Here is a 23557-nt window from a genome sequence, read left to right as displayed (position 1 = left end):
ATGGTTTTCTGCTAAAACCTGTGTTAGAGAAAACGCATGCTCCAGGAGTCACAGCTTCTGGAATGGGCCAGACACAGGAGCACAAACTATTATCCTGACACCAGAGAGCTGCACCAGAATCACGCTGGTGGACATAACCTCCCTAATGAGAAGTAGCATGGCTTAGTGGATAAAGCATGGGCCTAGGAGTTAGAAGGACCTGGGTTCTAATCCCCGTTCTGCCACTCGTCTGCTGGATGACTTTGGGGAAGTCACTTCACTTCTCTGTGCCTCAGTTACCTCGCTGTAAAATGGGGATTAAGACTGTGAACCCCATACCACCTTGTATCTACTCCAGTGCTTAGAACAGTAGTTGATCACAGTAAGCGATTTACAAATTCCATTATTATTATTTCCCTAACAGCATTCTAGCCGAAGCACAGAGTGAAAAACACACACTAAGACAGAAGAGGAAGGGGCTGGAATTTGCCCTATAATTATAACATCTCTAGGCCGTATAACTAGGTCACATTATTTTTGGTGGGCGTAAGAATGGAGGTGGAAAACTTGCAAACTGGTCTCTATTTCTCCAAAGAATATGTGGAAAGGATTGTTTTTGCTTTTGTTTTAATGATATCTGTTCAGTGCCTACTACATGCCAGGTACTGTACTAAGCTCTGGGGCAGACGTAAGGGTCTCAGGTTGGACACAGTCCTTGTCCCTCATTGGGCTCACATCTTAATCCCCATTTTATAGATGAGGTAAACTGAAGCACAGAGAAGTTAAGTCACCCAGCAGCCGATCTGTACTTCCCAAGCGCTTAGTACAGTGCTCTGCACACAGTAAGCGCTCAATAAATACGATTGAATGAATGAATGACAAGGACTGCATCTGACCTGATAATCTGGTATCTACATCAGCACTTAGGACAGTGCGTGGCCCATAATAATCGCTTAACCAATACCATAGTCATCATCATTATTGTGAATATTATTAGCAGGACGGTCATTAACTTCCTATAACTCATTTAATCCTGGAACCATGATTATGGCTACTACCTACAGGGATGTTTCCAGTAGATGCGAAAGGGATTGAGCAGGTGAGCCGGGAACCTCGGTTCCTTTAAATCGGATGAGTCCTCTGGCCATTGGCTTCAACCGGATCTGAGCAGGTAGCCACAAGGGAATGGGTTTCTCTCCTGAATTTAGATCTCTGAGTCAGTCCGCAAAACTGTGGTCGTAAATACAGTCCCATTCATTTCAGTTCCATTGTGAGGCTTAGAAATGACATGTCAAATGGAAAACGATAAAATCAGTAGGGAATACTTTTTCCGGGCTGCTTACATTAATCGCCAACAATGGCGAGAGGGGGGAAAAACAATCATAAAACTGATTTGACATGGACCTTTTTGAAGTGTGGTAATTGTCAGATGGGGGACTGTCAAAATAATAGGAGGCTCAAGTTCCACAGTTATTCCCACTCAGTAACTTCCAGATCAAAACGCGCTCCGTTAACAAATCAGGGTCTTTTTGGGGAGGGGGGGTTGTTTCTTTTGTTTTGGCTTTTTTTTCTGGCTGCTAACATAGCAGATTTCTCCTCAGATCTGAAACTCTTTATTCTTATACATCACTACCAGGTATAAATATTCTGCTGAAGGAACCCGCTCCCCACTTCTAAATGATGTAAGAAGGTTCACAGAGGCTAACAAGGAGTAGGCGCTTTTACAGCCTTTCTATAAAACCAGCAGAGGAGGTAAAATCCAAATTAGCAGTAGCTCCTGAGGAGTTTTCAAGTTGTCAGGGACTAAGTGAGGCACAGCCTTGCCGATTTCCTGCCTCTCTTTTGCCTATCTCCCCATTTCTCTGTTTTTCTTCCTTTGTCCTCTTTCTCTGCTTTCCTCTTCAAAACACTCACTTGCCTGGACACTAAGGATGGGGAAAATAACTGATCTCTTTTCCTGAAAATTTACCAAACATACAGACCACATCACCCCTGGCTGTTCTGACTGTAAAACTGTGGTCCAGGACTTTAACTGAGGGTGAACAAAAATAAGCCATTCTCAACTCTTCACTGCATCTAAAACCAGCTGGCATCAAGTGCCTAACTGATCAAGCCACTGATTCCAAATATTAAAAGACAATTTCCTCTAACTAATTGCACGTTCACTAGGAAATAGCACCTGGCCCAAGATTTAAGTATTCCACACTTTTTCAGATTAGAAAAATAAAGCCTGTAAAAGACCTTTAATTTCCAATCTTTCTTGAATGCACAAGAACTACAAAGCGGGCCTATCCTTGAAACAGATAGCAGCAGTTCAATTTCAGATTCCTGGGTCTTACTGAACTGGTAAATTACTAAAGATAACCGGGGAACCTGCAGGTAGGGGAGATTCTGTTCCATTCTGGATTAAAAATCGTTCCGATTCCTCTTTTGAGCATGATGAAAGAACATAATCAATTTTTTGAAGTACTACGCATCATAGAATTCAAGTTCCTAGCAATGCTCATTAAGTGCAAACTATTTTCATTCGTATTCTGCTAGAAGATATATCTCCAAATGAGGATTTAGATAGGTTTACTCCCTTCCCAAAGCACTTGCGGTACCCTGCAATCCTAACGTCAAAAAGGATCACAGACAGGGCTAAAATTATACCTAACTCATCACAAATGTGTACTTTTGGCGCAGAACGGAGGGAGAGGGAAAATAACATTTAGGAAGCAGATTGACAGGCTGAGAGGAAATGTGGAAAACGCTGACTGCGCTTCCTCTCCGGGCTCTGGCAAAACAGACACTGCTCATTAGCTACAGTGTGTCTGTCTATGAAAAGAAATGTCCCTTATTCAAATCAACCAATCGACAACATTTATTGACCCCCACCGTGCACGGTACTCTGCCTTAACTGCTTGGATTGGTATGCTAGAATTATTAGTCACTCACATTTTTTCCTCTCAAGGAGTTTCTGATCTAGTGGGATGAAAATGGAGGGAGAGAGGGAAGGAGGGAGGTAGGGAGAGAAAGAGTAGCAGATTAATGTTTGTCTCCTCCGCTAGACTCATTCTGGGCAGGGAACGTCTACCAACTCTGCTGCATTGTACTCTTCCCAAGTGCTCAGAACAGTACTTTGCACACAGTACGTGCTCCCTTGATAATGATGATGATGTGATAGTACAGTGCTCTGCACACAGTAAGCGCTCAATAAATACGATTGATTGATTGATTGATGTGATAGCTGTTCCTCATTTTCAGGCTTCTGAGGGTGAAAATAATAATTATAATGATACTTGTTAAGTGCTTATTATGTGCCAAGCACTGTTCTAAGCACTGGGGTAGATAACAATAATAATAAGAATAGTATTTGTTAAGCACTTACTATTTGCCAGCCATTGTTCTAAGCTCTGGGATAGATAATAGTAATAATAATAATAATGGTATCTGTTAAGCGCTCGTTATGGGCCAGCCACTGTTCTAAGCACTGGGGCAGATAGAAGCAAATCGGGCTGGACACAGTCCCTGTTTCATGTGGAGCTCACAGTCTCAATCCCCCTTTTACAGATGAGGTAACTGAGGCACAGAGAAGTGAAGTGACTTGCCCGCACTCACACAGCCGACAAGTGGAGAGCCAGTATTAGAACAAGTGCTCAATAAATACGATTGAATGAATGAATGAACCCATGACCTTCTGACTCTCAGGCCTGTGCTGTATCCACTAAGCCACATTGCTCCTCAAGACTGATGCTTAACCAAAAACACTCCTTTCTGCACTTTATGTATGTAAAGATAGGCCTGGGAGTCAAAAGAACCTGGGTTCTAATTCTGCTCCTCCATTTGTCTGTACTATGACCTTGGGAAGGTCACTTCACTTCTCTGGGCCTCAGTTACCTCATCTGTAAAGTGGGGGTTAAGACTGAGAGCTCCATGTGGGACAGGGGCTGAGTCCAGCCTGATTAGCTTGGATCTATGCCAGCATTTAATACAGTGCCTAGCACATAATAAGTGATTAACAAATTCCATTTGAAAAAGTCTTGGTTTTAGTACAGAGAAGTTAGAATTGGGATTTAGAAGTTTGCATGAACGATTAGAATGGTAACCTATCTTCTCTTTTTATTTATTTATTTATTTTGCTTGTACATATCTATTCTGTTTATTTTATTTTGTTAATATGTTTGGTTTTGTTCTGTCTCCCCCTTCTAGACTGTGAGCCCACTGTTGGGTAGGGACTGTCTCTATATGTTGCCAACTTGTACTTCCCAAGCGCTTAGTACAGTGCTCTGCACAAAGTAAGTGCTCAATAAATACGATTGATTGATTGATTGATTGATTTTCTCATCAAGCAAAGAGGCATCTGAAGTGGTCTTAGCAGCGGGAATCACCTCAACCAGCCCTGAAGGGAAGTTTTGACAGTCTCAGACCAGTCCAAATTGACAAGGACTGAGTCACTGGACTTCTCCCTCAGTACGGAGGAGAATTTTTCTCTTCCACTTTAAGGGAAAAGGTGAAGGGAAGCTTTTGGATCAAACACGCTTTTCCCACCCCCAACGCCACACACATACAACCAACTGGGAGACTCTCGAGGATGACAAAGCAGGAGAGAAGGCGGCCTCGCCGTTAACACTTATCAGCGAATTCAGATGCTTTTCTGGAATTTCCTGTTTTGTGGCCCAGTCCTGGCAAATAACCACCATCAAGAGATGTTTGTAGATGTTGTGTTCAGTCCTTTCCTCCTTATGGAAAGTCACTCACTGCAGCTCTTTAAAAGCTCTTCTCTGCCCCCTGCGTTGCAAGTCCTAGGGAAGCATGGAGCCAACGCCCAATATTCCCAAACGGGCACACTCTCACATCAGAGAAACGGCTTGGCTTAGTGGATACAATCCAGGACTGGGAGTCAGAAGGACCTGGATTCTAATCCCAGCTCTGTCACATGTCTGTTGTGTGACCTTGGGCAAGTCACTTCACTTCTTTAGACCTCAGTTACCCATCTGTAAAAATGGGGATTAAGACTGTAAGCCTCATGTGCAACAGGGACTGTGTCCAACCTGATTAACTTGTATCTACCCCAAGATTTAGAACAGTACTTGGCACATAGTAAGTGCTTAACAAGAGCCGTGATTCAATCGTATTTATTGAGCGCTTACTGTGTGCAGAGCACTGTACTAAGCGCTTGGGAAGTACAAGTTGGCAACCTATACAGACGGTCCCTACCCAACAGTGGGCTCACAGTCTAGAAGGGGGAGACAGACAACAAAACAAAACATATTAACAAAATAAAATAAATAGAATGAATATGTACAAATAAAATAGAGTAATAAATACGTACAAACATATATACATATATACAGGTGCTGTGGGGAGGGGAAGGAGGTAAGGCGGGGGCATGGGGAGGGGGAGGATTATTGTTATTATTATACTAATATTAATTATTGTTATTATTAATAATATATTATATAATAATAATAAACATAGACACGCGATCATCATCGCAAAGAGGCACACTGCTATTTAAGTGAGAGCCCATCCTGCTTCACCCTCTCAGGGCCGCATCTGGAGAGTTTCCAGTACTCTACCTTTCTTGACTACGGGAGGGAGAGTCAAGCAGAGGCCTACCCATTCCATTCCTAGCTTGGCCAGTGGCTAGCGAGTAGACTGTGAGCCCTTTTAGACTGTGAGCCCACTGTTGGGTAGGGACTGTCTCTATATATGTTGCCAATTTGTACTTCCCAAGCGCTTAGTACAGTGCTCTGCACATAGTAAGCGCTCAATAAATACGATTGATGATGATGATGATGATGAAAGCAATCTGCTACAAGTCAAAACGCACCCGTGCTGGGCAGCAGCGACATGGGAGAGAGTCAAAGGCGGAGGCTCGAGTTTGGTGAGCGGAAAAGGCAATTGTAAACCATTTCCATATTTTGACCCAGAAAACTCTATGGATACCCTGCCAAAACAATTGCAGATGGAGGTCGGGTTTTCTGGGAGAGATGCGTCCATGGTGTCGCTTTGGGTAGGAGACGACTCGACAGCCTAAGACAAGACCACCCTGCTTTCTCCTTTCCGGAACGAACGTGGCCAGTTCAGGCTGCTCTGCCACAACAGGGCAGGATTTCCCAACGACTGTGTGTCCATTCTGCAAAGCTGGGCCAAGTCCGGGACTTGGTGAAGCAAACTGTTATGCCCATTTCTTTCACGTGCCTCTGCCACTTCCTTGTCGTGCAACATCTCTGCCCCACAAGCCCTAGATTTTATCCACTTGGTCAACCACGGCTGGGGGAAGAGCTAGCAGGAGCAGAGCGGGGCCGGAGCCCCCAGCCCAGCACTGAGGGCACTGGGAAGGTTGGAACAGTTTGCACACAGACGGGTCCTGCCTTGGAACAGTGAGCCATCCCAACCAGCCAAGAGTCATGGACTGTAAGAATTCCCAACCTGCTACGTTTGTTAGTTCAAAATTTACCGCCGAGAAAAGTACTGTGGTAAACTCCCCCTTCCCTCCCGCCACGGAGGGTCTCGGCTCCCAGCACGCTCTGGGCTCGCATGGGGCTATCACGGCGCACGGGGCTGGGGAGAATAGCTGTTCCTGCCTGCTCTCGGAAAAGCTCCGTGTTAATCGCCACCATCCCTCCCACCACCAAGGGTCCCTGCTCCCAGCTTGCTCTGGGCACACCGGGCTGGGGATAAAAGCTGCTCCCATGTGCTCTCAGATTCCCCCATCGCTACTGAGAAAAGCACCATGGTAACTGCCGCCTTCCATCCCACCACCAAGGGTCCTTGCCCCCGACATGCTCCGTGCACACAGAGCTGGGGAGAAAAGCTTCACCCATGTGCTCTTAGACCCCTCCGTAGCCTCCGAGAAGAGTACTGTGGTAAGTGCCTCCTTCCCTGCCACCGTGAAGGGCCTCTGCTCTCAGGATGCTCTGGGCATGCCAGGATAGAGATAAAAGCTGCTCCCATGTGCTCTCAGACCCTTCCATCACCTCTGAGAAAAGTACTGTAGTAACCGTCACCTTCCCTCCCACCATGAAGGGCCTCTGCTCCCAGCAAGCGCTGGACACATCAGGCTGGGGAGAAAAGCTCCTTCCACATATGTGCTCTCAGACCCCTCCATCACCCTCCCGAGTAAAGCACCGTGGTAATCGCCGCCTTCCCTCCAGCCACCAAGGGTCCCTGCTCCTGGCCAGTATTCATTCGAAGCCTGGCCAGTATTCATTTGAGAAGCAGCGTGGCTCAGTGGAAAGAGCCTGGGCTTTAGAGTCAGAGGACATGAGTTCAAACCCCAGCTCCACCAATTGTCAGCTGTGTGACTTTGGGCAAGTCACTTAACTTCGCTGGGCCTGTTACCTCATCTGTGAAATGGGGATTAAGACTGTGAGCCCCCAGTGGGACAACCTGATCACCTTGTAACCTCCCCAGTGCTTAGAACAGTGCTTTGCACATAGTAAGTGCTTAATAAATGCCATTATTATTATCATTATTATTCAATCATTCAATTGCATTTATTGAGCGCTAGCAGTATGTTTCCGCATGCTCTCAGACTCCTCCATCCCTGCTGAGGCTTTGAGACTATTTTGTGTATTGATTTGTGTTGGGTTTTAATGGTTCGATGCTCCCAGGGGTCTGTCTCTGATCTCTTCTCCCCACTTAAACTCTCATTTTGGGAAGCCCTCCAAGGAACAGGACCGTGGCTGACCCCCACCTACATATTTTCTCCCAGTGTGTAATGCGGTGCTCTGCACACTGCAGATGCTTAATAAATATGACTATCAATACTATTTTAAATGGTTTGGTTTAACCTGCTACTTTGTGTTTCTTGCTGGCTTCCTTCTGTGGAACAATCCCCACCCCCAACCATTAGAACCTTTGTAATTTGTAATTTATCATATTTATTAAAGCACTTACAATGCGTGAAGCACTGCAGTAGTGCTGGGGCAGGTGTAATGGAATCCAATCAGCATTGGTTCCTGTCCCACATTGGGTTCACAGTCTAAGACAGAGAGGGCACAGGTATTTTATAAATCCAATGTTATAAATTATTCAGTTATATTTATTTTTATTAATATCTGCCTTCCCCTCTAATCTGTAAGCTTGTTGCGAGCAGGGAACGTGTCTACCAACTCTGTACTGCACTCTCCCTAGCTCTTAGTACAGTGCTCTGCACAAAGTGTGTGCCTAATAATAATAATAATGATGGTATTTATTAAGCATTTACTATGTGCAAAGTACTGTTCTAAGCGCTGGGGAGGTTACAAGGTAATCATGTTGTCCCATGGGGGGCTCACAGTCTTTATCCCCATTTTACAGATGAGGTACTTGAGGCACAGAGAAGTTAAGTGACTTGCCCAAAGTCACACAGCTGACAGTTGGCGGAGCCGGAATTTGAACCCATGACCTCTGACTCCAAAGCCTGGGCTCTTTCCATTGAGCCACGCTGCTTCTCTAATAAATACCACTGATTGATTGATTAATTCAAGCATCATGGCCGAAGAGCTGGGTTCTAAGCCCAGTTCTAACATTTGCCCACTGTGCCTCAGTTTCCTCATCTGTAAAATGATGATCAAAGACCTGTTTCTTCTTCCCCGTGAGACTGGGAGTCCTATGTGGGATTGGGACTGGGTTCAACTTTACATCTACCTCAGTGCTTAATACAGTGCTTGGCACATAGTAAGTGCTTAATAAATAGCATTATTATTGTTCTTATTATACAACAAGTAGTACCATGACTATATTAGGGTGAAATTGCTGAATACATAATTGAATAAATATATGTAATAATAATGATGGTATTTGTTAAGCACTTACTATGTGCCAAGCACTGTTCTAAGCCCTGGGATAGATACAAGGTAATCAGGTTGTCCCATGTAGGGCTCACAGTCTTAATCCCCATTTTACAGATGAGGTAATTGGGGCACAGAGAACTTAAGTGACTTGCCCAAAATCACACAGCTGGTAAGTGGCAGAGCCAGGACTAGAACCCACGACCTCTGACTCCCAAGCCGGCATTTTTTCCACTAAGGCACACTCCTTCTTGACTAAGCCGCGCTGCTTCCGGATAAAAACACAAAAGCGCCTAGGGTACCCGATGGGTTAATGTAGCTTGGATCAATGAAATTTAACTGGAAAAGGAAAAGGAATTGGAAGTTGAAGATAGGTACTGTGATGTGCAAATGGATTGTGATTTACAAAGTCTTTCGTCCCTGATAACTACAAGCAAGGGGCTGGTTGGAGAAGCTGGGCCCGTCGAAGAAGTGACAACCTGAATCCTCCAAGTCCGCATCCCTCATCATTGCTGGTGACCAAGTACTCAATGACTTTCTTGAGAAGAAAAAGACGAATTGAGCCTGCCTCAGTTTAACATCAATCAACCAATGATATTTATTAAGCACCTACTGTATGCAGAACACTGTACTAAGGACTTGGGAGAATACACTCTAACAGTTGGTAGACAGGTTTCCTCCCCAAAAGGAGCTTTAGATCTAGGCAAACCACGTTTGCCTTTCTCTTCACACTCCCATCACGATTCAGATTTGGTAAACGGCTGCCATGAACTGTGGAATCACTTTACCAGTGAACTTGCCAGAAGCCGACAGAGGACAGTGAAATTGTTCAACTCTGGTTCCGGAGGGGATTAAACCAAGAGAAAAGCCTAACTGCGTGAGCAGAAGACTTAGTTCTCTGAGGATTTCATTCATTCATTCAGTCGTATTTATTGAGCACTTACTGTGTGCAGAGCACTGTACTAAGCGCTTGGGAAGTACAAGTCGGCAACATATAGCGCTTAGTACAGTGCTCTGCACATAGTAAGCGCTCAATAAATACGATTGTTGATGATATAGCGACGGTCCCTACCCAACAACGGGCTCACAGTCTAGAAGGGGGAGACAGACAACAGAACAAAACATGTCACTAGTCCCTAGTTGAGGAGGCAGTCCAACACCCAGCATGGCCTAGTGGGTACAGCCCGGGCCTATAAGTCAGAAGGAGCTGGGTTCTAATCCTGCCTCCGTCACTTGTCTGCTGGGTGACCTGGGGCATGTCACGTCACTTCACTTCCCTGGGCCTCAGTTACCTCAGCTGTAAAACGGGGAGTAAGACTGTGAGCCCGATGTGGGATATGGAGTGTGTCCAACCTGACAAGCTTGTATCTGCCCCAGCGCTTAGTACAGTGCCTGGCACAAAGTAAACACTTACCAAATACCTTAGGGAAAAAAAAAACTAACACAAAAAATTGAAGTGGATAATCAAAATAGCAGTTGGCAAGGGAAACCTGCATAGAAGTATTTATTCCTCTTTACCCACTACACAGTGAAATAGCACAATTCATTCCTGGCTCAATGGAAAGAGCATGAGCTTTGGAGTCGGAGGTCATGGGTTCAAATCCCAGCTCCGCCACTTGTCAGCTGTGTGACTTTGGGCAAGTCACTTAACTTCTCTGGGCCTCAGTTACCTCATCCGTAAAATGGGGATTAAGACTGTGAACCCCCCGTGGGACAACCTGATCACCTTGTAAACTCCCCAGCGCTTAGAACAGTGCTTTGCACATAGTAAATGCTTAATAAGTGTCATTATTATTATTATTATTGTTATTATTATTATTATTCACCAAAGGTCTGTAATTATACATCAGCCATGTCCAATTTGAATTGTTTCTGGAAATATTTTACATTCCCCTCACCCCACCTTCCTGTCTCTCAGATGACCACCTCTGAACTACTACGGAACACACCATAAATAACTATAAATTGTTTTTTTAGAAGTTGCACCGCAGACCAGCCGAGGCGATTGTTTATAGGACAGTTGTTACAACAACAACAAAAAATTCCAGACTACAATACCCAAGGAAACTGTCAGACAATAGAACAAACAGTTACTGTGTTGGAAAACTCACAGCAAATTCAGTTTCTAAGCATGGTGGAAGCTAATCCATTTCTATTTTTAGTGTGGAAAGAGCAAAACAATACTCCCGACCTGCCTTTCCACTTGAAGATGGAGAGGCTGGAGAAGTGAGTTTGCCCCACCCCGATCAATGAGAGACTCGAATTCCTTAAAAATCAGGGTATTTACCAAAGAGAGCCCTCTCTCTGGAGATGAAGGCAACGTGACAAGCCATTAGGGCGAATATGAACCTAAAAAGGAATCTGATTTTCTCAGAGAGAAAATCTATAGGGTAGGCGAGACTGCTTCATAACCATAAGCTGAGCCTCTGTGAACAGAAGGGTGAGAGGGGATAAGAATGAGAACTGAGCAGGTGTGGCCTGAAGCTGGAGATCAAACAGGTATGGACGTAGCCAAGAAAGGAGGCTCAGCGTGACTAAGAACGCCCAGAGATGGAGTTCCAAGTCAGGGTTGGTAAAATGACAAAAACAATTGTGGTACTTGTTAAGTGCTTACTATGTACGAAGTGCTGTTCTAAGCGCTGGGGTAGGTACCAGTCAATCAGGTTGGACACAGACCCTGCCCGACATGGCCCTCACACTCTTATCCCCAATTTGTCTTGTCTTATGCCATCGAGTTGTCTCTGACTCATAGCGACGCCATGGACACATCTCTCCCAGAAGGCCGCACCTCCATCTGCAATCATTCTGGTAGTGCATCGTACAGTTTTCTGGGTTAAAAATATAAAAGCGATTTACCACTGCCCCCTTAAACTTGAGTCTCCGCCCTTGACTCTCTCCCAAGCCGCTGCTGCCCAGCACAAGTGAGTTTTGACTTGTAGCAGACTGCCTTCCACTCACTAGCCACGGGCCAAGCTAGGAATGGAATGGATATGCCTTTGCTTGACTCTCCCTCCTGTAGTCAAGACTGGTAGAATACTGAAAAGCCTCCAGGTGCGACCCTGAGAGGGGATCCCCATTTTACAGATGAGCTAATGAGGCCCAGAATAGTGAAGAAAAGAAACTTGCCCAAGGTCACACATGTGGCGGAGCCGGGATTAGACTGTACCCAGGTCCTTCGGACTCCTAGGCCCACTAAGCCATGCAGCTTCACGGCTTCACAGGAGGATGTTCAAGGCTACCAATCTGAGGAAAGTGGACCCCCTTTCACTGACACCAGCCTAAGGGGACAGAAATGTGCCAAGGGTGGCCATATGGTGGCCCTGGACGAGCTGGACTTCCACTGTCCCGTGCTGGCAGGAGCCTTTCCAGGAGCCTACCTCCTCCCCGGTCCAGCAGCTTCTCATTCATTCACTCATTCATTCGATCACATTTATTGAGCACTTTTTGGGTGCAAGGGACTGTACTAAACGCCTGGGAGAGTGAAACAGAACAATAAACGGACACATTCACTGCCCAAAAGGGGCTTACAGTCTAGAGGGGGAGAGACACTAATAGAAACAAATACATTACCAATATAGACATAAATCTGGCTGGTGGGGGGGCAATGAATAAATGGAGCAAGTCAGGGTGACGCAGAAGGGAGTGGGAGAAGAGGAAAAGTGGGCTTAGTCAGGGAAGGTTTCTTGGAGAAGATGTGCCATCAATATGGCTTTGGGACTGGCGGGGGGAGTCACTGTCTGTCAGGTTTGAGGAGGGAGGGCATTCCAGGCCAGAGAAAAGACATGGACGAGGGGCTGGCGGTGAGACAAAATCCACTCCTCCCCAGACTGTATCAGAGGCAGTGCCCAACCAGGAAATCCAAGCCTCCGGGCTCGGTCTGGCCAAGGGGCGGCTTAAGGAACGAAACTCCTCCAGTGCCAATTCAAACCTTCCCACCCACTTCGACAAGTACTACAAAAGCAACGGTTTGGCCAGGGCCAGCAAATGCTAGCCCCGGCCCCGGACTGAATGAATTGGAAAGGCAAGGTATGGAATTCTGAGCAAGGAACTAGAGTCGGAGAGGAGGAAGACACAGAGAACTACACGCAGGTAGAAGAGAGGGAGGAAGGGAAAGTCAAATCTCTGATTCTCCACAAATTCTTCTGAGGTTGCAATTGATACAAGCAGTTTATATGATTTGCCAAAACTTGGATGCTTCATTTACCAACCATTGTGTTGCAAACCACTGCTCTGAGGAGCCTTGCTCTAATATTCTACAGATCACTTTGGCTACTCCAGTACACCTGTAACAGGGGCGATGGGGCTGTGGTGGTAGTCTTGTAGAATCAAACATAAAGAAAAACCAGTATTTTAGTACTCACCTTGTGTCAGACGTCGTATGTAGGTATACAACCGTTTCTTCTAATAACCAGACAGGCTTGTGATGTTGGAAGAATGTTCCCTAATTCAGCTGTGGTGTTCTAATAAACACTTGTAGTGAAAACATGTGCTCTGGCATAAGTGAAGGGATATGGTTTAGTGGCCCCAATTTTCATGGTCACGCATCATCCACGTCCAGCAGGCCCTAGTTATTGCTAACTCTTTTGTGGTGTACTCTACGAAGTGCTTAGTACAGACTTCTGCACTCAGTAAGCGCTCAATAAATACCATTGATGGATTGATAGATTACGTTCTCACTCCCAACCCCCACTGCACAGTACCACTTAAGACCCACTCTTCTTTCCAGAAGTATAGTGGTAGTAATAGTATTTATGAAGCACTTAGCTTATGCAGATCACTGTTCTTTCTCCCCTTCTAGACTGTGGATTGCATTGCACTCTCCCAAGCACATAGTACGTAGTACATGCTCAACAAATACCATTATTTGATTGATACTAAGCACTGGGAAAACAAAGTTGGGAATTAGATACAGTCTCTGTCCCTCTGGAGTTTCACTAACCCACTAATACAGTATTGCAATGAATTTCTGAAATCACACATCTCCTCTCAGAGGACCACAGTAGTTAATCTCTAATCTCCCCAGGCTAAAATGACGGTGTTTCATATGCATTTAAGTGCTGTAGTAAGTGCTGGATATCAGTCAATCAATCTTATTTATTGAGCACTTGGGTGAGAACAATACAACAAAGTTGGTAGATAAGTTCCCTGCCCACAAAAAGCCGATGAGGTGCAAAGGGGTGGGTTTTGAGGCCCAGATGGAGAGGATAGACTTCAAAACAGGTTGGAAAGCTGCTCTTGTGAGACAGCCAGAGAAGATGAGCTAGTGGATGAGGGTGGAGGAGGGAGTAGGGAGGGTGAGAGGGAAATTTGGGGGAGTTCATGTGCTACTTCAGTTTTGTCTACCAAGTAGCTGGCAAAATCATCAAGGATGAAAGAGAGGAGGTGGGGGCATTGGGGAGTTAAGGAGATAGTTAAAAGTCTGAATTAGTCAGTACAGGCAGTGGGCATGGAAGCAGCGTGGCTCAGTGGAAAGAGCACGGGCTTTGGAGTCAGAGGTCATGGACCTGAATCGCATCTCCGGCAATTATCAGCTGTGTGACTTTGGGCAAGTCACTTAACTTCCCTGGGCCTCAGTTACCTCATCTGTAAAATGGGGATTAAGATTGTGAGCCCCACCGTGGGACAACCTTATCACCTTGTAACCTCCCCAGCGCTTAGAACAGCACATTGCACATAGTAAACGCTAAATAAATGGGATTATTATTATTAAGTCAATGAGGGAGGACCAGTTCAGGGCAGAGGAACAGGCGGTTACTGCAAGGTGATGATGAATTTACAATGAACAAGTCTACCCCCGTGTCTTGATTTTCACCAACAGGGGTCTGCAATGTGAGCGAGAGAGAGGAGGGAGCATGCTATGGGGGTGCTCCAGAGCTGGTCGGTGAGATGACGGAGGGACAGAGGTGCCAGGGAGCCAAGTTTGGTGGAAAAGGCAAAGTTGAAGGTGTGGATTTGTGCATTAAGATCAGGGTGAGGTTGTGTAGGGAGTCTGAATGAAGCACTGGGGCCCACGACAAATGGAAGAGTTACTACTAATTCATGAATATGCCCCTTTTCCTCCTGTTCTTAGAACCTATCACCCCTGCTACACTGTACGCTCCTTGAGGCCAAGGCTCATCACTATTTATTGTGCTCTCCCAAGCGCTTAGTACAACGCTCTACACAAGTGGTGGTTCATTAAATGTTATAGATTGGTTAATTGCAACTTTATGCCAGACCCAGTTGCCCGGCAAAGGCCAAAAGTAGCTGGAAAATCTAAAAATGGCCAGTCCCCTTCCCTTTCAGGTCCCGGAGCAGCAGGCCTACCAACCTGTACACCGGCTGCATTTCCCTGGCTATTCCAATGACGTTTCCTTCCGAAAAATTGTCAAATTCCTCAAACAGCTCTCGGATGTTGGTCATGTGCTTCAGGTCCAAATCCAGCTGGATTATCCGTGAAATCTCTGCAGATGAGAAGGAAGGAAATATCAATGGCATAGTGAACTCAGAGAAACTTGTGACTCACTCAGCGAGAGGGAGAACAGATGGAAAAGACCTGAGAAGGTGCTGTTTTTGTTCTGCTTATCATGCTTGAAGGGTACATGGGAACAGCCATGAGAAACTCTCCCACTTCAGTGTCTACCTACATATCTACGTAAACCTACATACCTACATAAATCACACTTTTAATACGAAAAACAGTTAGCTGCAGCAAAAGAGTATCACCTTAAACTGGCATACAAAAGCAATTTTGTTTAAGCAATTCTGTTTCTGCTTCCTTTTCTGGAAGAAGAAAAAAATGTCATTGCGGGCCCATCCATCGCAATACCAGCCAGCTTCCATAATAACAACTTTAACAACATTTAAGCTTCTGACAAGCTTCTCTCACGGGAAAAACGAAGATCCTGCTGGAGAGTAATTAAAGCATTTATGGCACCTGGAAAATTGACCACTGACTTGGGAACCAAAGGAAATCTATGTATGAAGGAGCAACTTATTTTGATTTTTGTGTGTGGGTGAAGTGATGTCATGCCAAAAAAAAGTTGACCAATCATAAACACTCTCAGGCCACAGCCAAGCTACACGTTTGGTTCAGCCAGAACACACATTTTCACAATGTGTTTTGGCTACATTAAGAAGCGTTCTTCTGAATGTTGACTGTTTGGGCATGGCACGCCACGTTATTGAAAGAGACTGCATGCGTGCATACACGTGGCATTAAGGTGGGTGAGAAGTACAGCCAGGTTTTCTGAATGCACATTTTCACAAGAACACATGACGGGTTAGAGATGAACTGCGTGGGAACGTGCTTAGTCTTGAAGAAACCTCAGCTGTAAATTCACACGGATATACACTAACCCTGAATTTGTAAAAAAACTGTACAACCAGTGCAAGCACTTAGTACAGTGCTTTGCAGACAGTAAGTGCTCAATAAATACGAATGAATGAATGGAGGAATGAAAGAAAGAAGCAGAGTTGCTTTTCTTAGTTAAAGCCTCTATCATAGGGCTCTGGGTTATAGCATATATACATGCTTATTCCAAGGGCCAGATAGATATGTGTGACTGAGGAAGTGAAGTGACTGCCCAAGGTCACACAGCAGACCAGTGCAAGGTTGGTAACAGAACCCATGACCTTCTGAGTCCCAGGCCCATTCTCTAACCATTATGCCATGCTGTTTCCTCCTCACCTACTTATTTTCACTCTTCTCCCATGATACTCAGCCTCACACACTTCACACCTTTCAAACCAACCCACTCAATGTGCCTTGTTCTCGTCTCTCTCACTGTCAGCCTCTTGCTCACAACACCCTTCTACCCACCTGGAACTTCCTCCCCTTTCATAAAGGGCAGACCACTACGCCGATCAAACAATGGTATTTATTGAGCACTTACTATGTGCAGCGCACTGTACCAAGCGCTTGGGAGGTTACAATATAAGAGAATTAGCAGACACGTTCCCTGCCCGTAATGAGCTGACAGTCTAGAGGGGGAGGCAGACATTAATATAAATGAATACTTTATAATATATAATTTATTATCTACATCTTCAAAAACTTTCTAAAAACCACACTGTTAGCATTGATAATGATAAGAACAATGATAATCACGATAATAATAAAAAGTGATAATAGTTACTGTGTGTCAAGCTCTGCACTGGGGTAGGTACAATATAATAATAATCATAATAATAAATATGGTATTTGTTAAGCACTTACTATGTGCCACGCACGGTTCTAAGCGCTGGGGTAGTTACAAGGTCATCAGGTTGTCCCATGTGGGGCTCACAGTCTTAATGATGAGGTATCTGAGGCACAGAGATGTAAGTGACTTGACCAAGGTCACACAGCAGACAAGTGGCGGAGCCAGGATCCGAACCCAGATCCTCTGACTCCCAAGCCCGTGCGCAGATGGGACACAGTCCCTGTCCCACCTGTAGTTCACAGTGTAAGGGAAAGGAGGACTTCCCTGTCTAATCTCTCTTCTTCCCACCCTATTTAATAGTGTAGTAATTGTTAGCATTTACTAAGTAAACATACTGTAATAAGTATTAAGGTAAATACAAGGTATGAGGTCAGACTAAGTCTCTGCCCCATGGATCTCACAGCCTAAGGGGAAGGGAGAACAGCTTTTTTTAGTTTTTAAAATGGTATTTTTTAAGCACTTACTATGGGCCAGGTACTGTCATAAGCACTGGGGTAGATACAAGGTAATCAGTTTGGATACAGTCCCTGTCCCACTTGGGGCTCACGGATGTATTGTACTTTCCCAAGCACTTAGTACACTGCTCTGCCCCCAGTAAACGCTCCATAAATACGTTTGAATGATCCCCATTTTCCAGATGAGGTAACTGAGGCACAGAGAAGTGAAGTGAGTTGCCCAAGATCACACAACAGACTTGCAGCAGAGCCGGGATTGGAACCCATGCCCTCTAAATGCCAGGCTCTTGCTCTTTCCACTTGGTCACGCTGCTTCTGGAGGAGCAGTTGGGAGAACCAGTTTTTGGCTGTATTCTCTAGAAGATCCGATGACGGGATTTGTTTAATCTCTTTTAGCAGCTGATTAGAGGTGATCCCCGGGCAGGGTCGGATTGACCTTAGCCTGGGCCCGGGGCTGCAGCGGCTGGCAGCTCCCCACGGGATGGGCAACAACAAGAATGTTGTAAGTAGTGCAAAGCAGTGACATCATCACATATTCCCACCCACTGTGGCCCCCCCAACTTCTCCCTTTCCCTAAACTTTACCTCCACTGCCTCTCTGTTTTCCCTTCTATTTCGCCAGACTACAAACCTGCAAAGCTCAGCTCTTTGCACAAAGCCAGGACTGCAGAGTCTGCTGCTCACAGGAGCAGGGAAGGAGGAAGAAGCATGTGAAAGACTACCAATAATTTCCCATCAGTTTTTTTCGTTCTTACGGTATTTGTTAAGCGCTTACTATGCGCTAGGCAGTATACTAAGTGCTGGGGTAGATACAAGGTTGTTCGGTTGGACACGGTCCCTGCCGTTCAAGGTCTCACAGCCTTAATCCCCATGAGGTAACTGAGGCACGGAGGAGTTAAGTGACTTGCCCAAGGTGGCACAGCAGACACGCGGTGGGCTGGGATTAGAACCCAGGTCCTTCTAAGCCCCAGGCCCACACTCTATCCACTAGGCCACGCTGCTCCTCATCAGTGTTCACTGATATTGGTGACCTAACCAGGGCTGGGGAGGTTGTCCATCTCCTAGCCTGTCCTGACATGGGGTGAGCCACTTAAAGGGCATAATAATCATAATAATAATAATAATGGCATTTGTTAAGCGCTTACTATGTGCAAAGCACTGTTCTAAGCGCTGGGGAGGTTACAAGGTGATCAGGTCATCCCACGGGGGGCTCACAGTCTTAATCCCCATTTTACAGATGGGGGTAACTGAGGCCCAGAGAAGTTAAGTGATTTGCCCAAAGTCACACAGCTGACAGTTGGGGGAGCCGGGGTTTGAACCCATGACCTCTGACTCCAAAGCCCGGGCTCTTTCCACTGAGCCACGCATCTGTCGAGCCCTGAAGCAGCTGGGCACACAGGCCATGTCGAGCCTTTAGACAGACGGGAAGCGGATCCGCACGCTTCACTTCTCTAACGCCTGCCTTCTCACTGTACCTCAATCTCATCTATCTTGCCACCGACCCCTCACCACCATCCTGCCTCTAGCCTGCTACGCCCTTCCCTCCTTAAATCCGACACTCTCCCCCCTTTCTAAATCTTATTAAAGGCCCATCTCCTCCAAGAGGCCTTCCCTGACTAAGCTCTCCTTTCCTCTTCTCCCATTCCCTTCTGTGTCGCTCTGACTTGCTCCCTTCATTCATCCCCCACTCCCAGCCACATGGCACTTTTTTTTAATGGCATTTATTACGTGTTTACTATGTGGAAAGCACTGTTCTAAGCGCTGGGGAGGTTACAAGGTGATCAGGTTGTCTCATGGGGGGCTCACAGTCTTCATCCCCATTTTACAGATGAGGGTAACTGAGGCCCAGAGAAGTTAAGTGACTTGCCCAAAGTCACACAGCTGACAGTTGGAGGAGCCGGGGTTTTAACCCATGACCTCTGACTCCAAAGCCCGTGCTCTTTCCACTGAACCACGGTGCTTCTCTAAGTCCATATCTGTAATTGATTTACTTATAGTAATGTCTGTCTCCCTTTCTAGACTCTAAGCTCATTGTGGGCAGGGAATGTGGCTGTTTATTGTCATGTTGTCCTCTTTGTCCTCTCCCAAGTGCTTAGTACGGTGCTCTGCACACAGTAAGCGCTCAATGAATACAACTGAATGAATGAATGAATGACTAAATGGGTAGGGGTGGCCTTGTCCCTGGGGTTACACTCTATGGGGGGGAGGTATGGAGCCCACTCTGCTGTAGATGCTCAGCATAGTTCTGGGTCTGATGAGGTTCCTTTTAGCATCTGACCTAAATAGGCCGGGAGAAAAAGCATCTGAATCTTGATTCGATTTTTTAAAGAAATGAACTTCTTATTTCGTAATAGAAAAATCTAATGAGCTTTAAAAATTGATGGTGGCTGATTACCATTGCTCTTTCAGGAATGACCAATGTCTACTTCAAAAAGTAAGCTAGTCTTAACTTACACTTGCCTATTACATTTGTTAAAGAAAGTATATCATTGACTTTCTTGCGTTAACCCTGGAGAAACTTGGGGAATTGTCAGTGGCTCTTTTTCAAACCGTCTCCCTACTTTGGGGGATTACTTACCTAGGTTTTTATATTGTGCTGAAAGGCCTTGATAATTACATCTCTGGCTCTGCACGGCATTTTAGAAAACAATTTCTACAGGAGACATAGGTCATTTACCGGAATTAAAACTGATTGTTTCATTTCAAGTCAAGGAACACCAAATGCAGGACGTAGCAAACATTCAGCTCTTGTATAGTACCCTAAGTAATGTTTAGAAGAGAAAAAACAGTCATCAGAGGTAAAGACCATTAAAAATAGGTGGCATTAATAGGTGCCTATTTGTTCATTCATTCATTCAGTTGTATTTACTGAGCGCTTACTGTGCGGGAACAGAATATAGGGTGAAGTAAACGTGCTGGGGTGGATACAAGCTAATCAGGTTGGACGCAGTCCCACGTGGGACTCACTGTCTTAATCCCCATTTTACAGATGAGGTAACTGAGGCACAGAGAAATGAAGTGACTTGCCCAAGATCACCCAACAGAAAAGTGGAGGAGCTGGGATTGCAACCCAGGTCCGTGCTCTATCCACTAGGCTATGCTGCCTCAATCTAACCTCAGTAAAAACATTATTAATAGATGACAGAAACCAATACATATAGCTTTAATTCTATTTGTTCTGATGATTTTGACACCTGTCTACATGTTTTGTTCTGTTGTCTGTCTCCCCCTTCTAGAGTGTGAGCCCATTGTTGGGTAGGGACCGTCTCTATATGTTGCCGACTTGTACTTCCCAAGCACTTAGTACAGTGCTCTGCACACAGTAAGCGCTCAATAAATACGATTGGATGGATAAAAACAGGTTTTGAGAGGTCAATACAGCTAAGGTCTGCACCATGGTTTCCCCCCAAGTTGCGGCATCAAAAAAAACCACTGGTTCTGAGTCACGTGGATTTCTAGACTGCAAGCTCGCTGTGGGCAGGGAATGTGTCCCCAAATATCTATAGCTGTATTTTTCCCCTTGCCCTCCAATTGTCATTTCCTCCCTATTCATTTTTCCAAAAATTCAGATTCCTGCTGCTTCACTGTTTAAGGCATCTCCATTTTCAAAATTTGGCCTATGCTTTCTTTTCCACCTCTCGCTAATGCCTTATCTAAGCCTATTTTGATATTATTTACCATCTCCAAAGATAGTCCCTAGAACCACAGTATTTTCCTCATTTTTCCAGACAGTCATATTTTTTTCTCAAAATTTAAATAGGCCAAAAAGCCAAGTTCCAGCAAGCTCGCTTTGGGCAGGGAATGTGTCAGTTTACTGTTCCAGTGTCCTTTTCAAAGTGCTTAGTACAGTGCTCTGCTCACAGTCAGTGCTCAATAAATATGGCTGACTGAATGAATGCATGAATGAATGGATCGTACAGACCCGTATCTCTGAAGGGTCCTAGGTTCCGCCACCTGCAACCATGCAAGTCTGGGGCCTCAGCCCATCCACCGGGAAAATCCCAAAGAATCCCAGAGAATCCCAGAGAATCCAGGCTTCAGTGAAATTCTCAGTTTCCAATTAAACGTGGCCCGAGGCACATCATCTGACTGAGCTATGGAATTACAACCCACGATGAGTAATTAATTTTACCAAAAATAAACCAAACCGCCCCCTCCGCAAAAAAAAAAAAAAAAAAAAAATCAAGAGAAAATATCTCTTCTTTTCCTTCCCATCCTTCCACATCCCTGATTCCAGACGCAATTCTGAGCAGGCACATTTCTAACCACCATAAAGCAAGTTGTTTCAGAAAATTATAAAAAGAAAAGTAACCACCGGATCCACGCTCAGTCAGAAAAAGTCGGCCAAAATTAAACTTTATTTAGCCAGACGCTGAAAACAGATAGATTGACCAACAAAATGATTTGTTTTCTGTTTTTTTTTTTATGGTACTTAAGCATTTATTATGTGCCAGGAACTGGGAACTAAGCACTGGGGTAGATACAAGCTAATCAGGTTGGACGTTGTCAATTGTCCATTCCTAATCCCCATTTTACTGAGGAGGTGACCGAGACACAGAGAAGTGACTTGCCCAAGGTCAACCAGCAGACACGCGGTGAAGCCGGGATTAGAAGCGGCTTTTTGCTTTCCGCTGCCACGGCTATTTTGAAGAGAAAAATATTCCTGGTGCTCCAGGGTGTTTTAGATTACCGCAAATCAGAACAGCTGTAAGTTAAATAAGAGGGTCATGAGGAGGAAAAGGGAAATGGATTAAAGGAGCTGGCAGGGAGGCAGGGCCACCAGATGGAACAAGCACATGACAATGTCAGGAGACCCTGATTCTACACCTCGTTTAGCCGCTCTGTGCCTCAGTTTTCTCATCTGAAAATGGGGCTACGCTAGGGCCCCGTGTGGGACGTGGACTGTGTCTGAGCTGATTACCGTTCCTCTGTGTGCTTAGTACATAGCAGAAGCACTTAGGGATGGCATCATAACCGATACCATTACTGACTTGAATGTTCTGCCGATTATTTCAGTAAGCTCCCGGTACTTGCGTGCACCTGTGCAAGGTGTTCATTCGGTGCTCTCATTTGGGTTATGAGTTTTTCTCTGTTTATCAATCAATCAATCATATTTATTGAGCGCTTACTGTGTGCAGAGCACTGTACTAAGCGCTTGGGAAGTACAAGTTGGCAACAGTCCCTACCCAACAGTGGGCTCACAGTCTAAAAGATTAATATAAATAAATTATAATAATAATGATGGCATTTATTAAGTGCCCACTATGTGCAAAGCACTGTTCTAAGCGTTGGGGAGGTTACAAGGTGATCAGGTTGTCCCACAGGGGACTCACAGTCTTAATCCCCACTTTACAGATGAGGTAACTGAGGCCCAGAGAAGTGACTTGCCCAAAGTCACCCAGCTGACAATCGGCAGAGCTGGGATTCGAACCCATGACCTCTGACTCCAAAGCCCAGGCTCTTTCCACTGAGCCACTCGGCTTCTCGTGACAGTTTATAGTTTTAGATCTCTTGGATCTGAAAGCACGGCCTCGTGGATAGAGCACCGGCCTGGGAGTTAGAAGGTCATGGGTTCTAATACCAGTTCCGCCACTTGTCGGCTGTGTGACCTTGGGCAAGTCACTTCACTTCCCTGAGACTCGCTTTCCTCATCTGTGAAATGGGAATTAAGACTGTGAGCCTGAAGTGGGACAGGGATGGTGTCCAACCCTATTTGCTTGAATCTTTCTCCCCGCACCCCCAGCACTTAGTATGGTGCCTGGCACATAGTACATGCTTAACAAATACCACAAATTGCCATTCATAGATTTTACAGAGAAAGGCAAGAACACAAATGGCAAAGCAAAGCTCTGAGTCCACCGGTTGCTAGGGCCATGGCGCCTCCAACCCCTACTCCATCCCCTTAAGGCCAAGACCCCTCCTTCGAGACCGTAGCCCCTAACGCAATTTTTAGAACGGGGCTTCATTCCATGCTTTTTCTTGGATCTGCAAACTTGCTTCTGCCATAAACTTTATACGGGGAACCACAGGGTTCATTCATTCGTTCACTCAATCGTATTTATTGAGCGCTTGCTGTGTGCAGAGCACTGTACTAAGTGCTTGGGAAGTACAAATTGGCAACATATAGAGACGGTGCCTACCCAACAACGGGCTCCCACAAATAGTCAAAACCCACAAAC

At 45.4% G+C, this 23557-nt stretch overlaps 1 protein-coding gene and 1 non-coding gene across 2 annotated transcripts in view; both read right to left on the bottom strand.

The window, feature by feature from the left end:
- XXYLT1 (xyloside xylosyltransferase 1) overlaps nucleotides 1-23557 on the bottom strand; it is a 233548-nt gene that overhangs the window by 105824 nt on the left and 104167 nt on the right. The window contains exon 3 of the mRNA XM_038749676.1: nucleotides 15052-15184. Within this exon, the coding sequence (XP_038605604.1) occupies nucleotides 15052-15184 (133 nt within the window). The remainder of the gene's footprint in view (nucleotides 1-15051; nucleotides 15185-23557) is intronic.
- LOC119931088 lies at nucleotides 11673-11810 on the bottom strand. Its single transcript, XR_005451952.1, has one exon. It is a non-coding gene; the product is annotated as a small nucleolar RNA SNORA7 (small nucleolar RNA).

Source organism: Tachyglossus aculeatus, chromosome 7 (assembly GCF_015852505.1).
Source record: "Tachyglossus aculeatus isolate mTacAcu1 chromosome 7, mTacAcu1.pri, whole genome shotgun sequence".
In the NCBI taxonomy this organism is placed as follows: Eukaryota; Metazoa; Chordata; class Mammalia; order Monotremata; family Tachyglossidae; genus Tachyglossus; species Tachyglossus aculeatus.
This window is presented reverse-complemented; position numbering and strand designations above follow the sequence as displayed.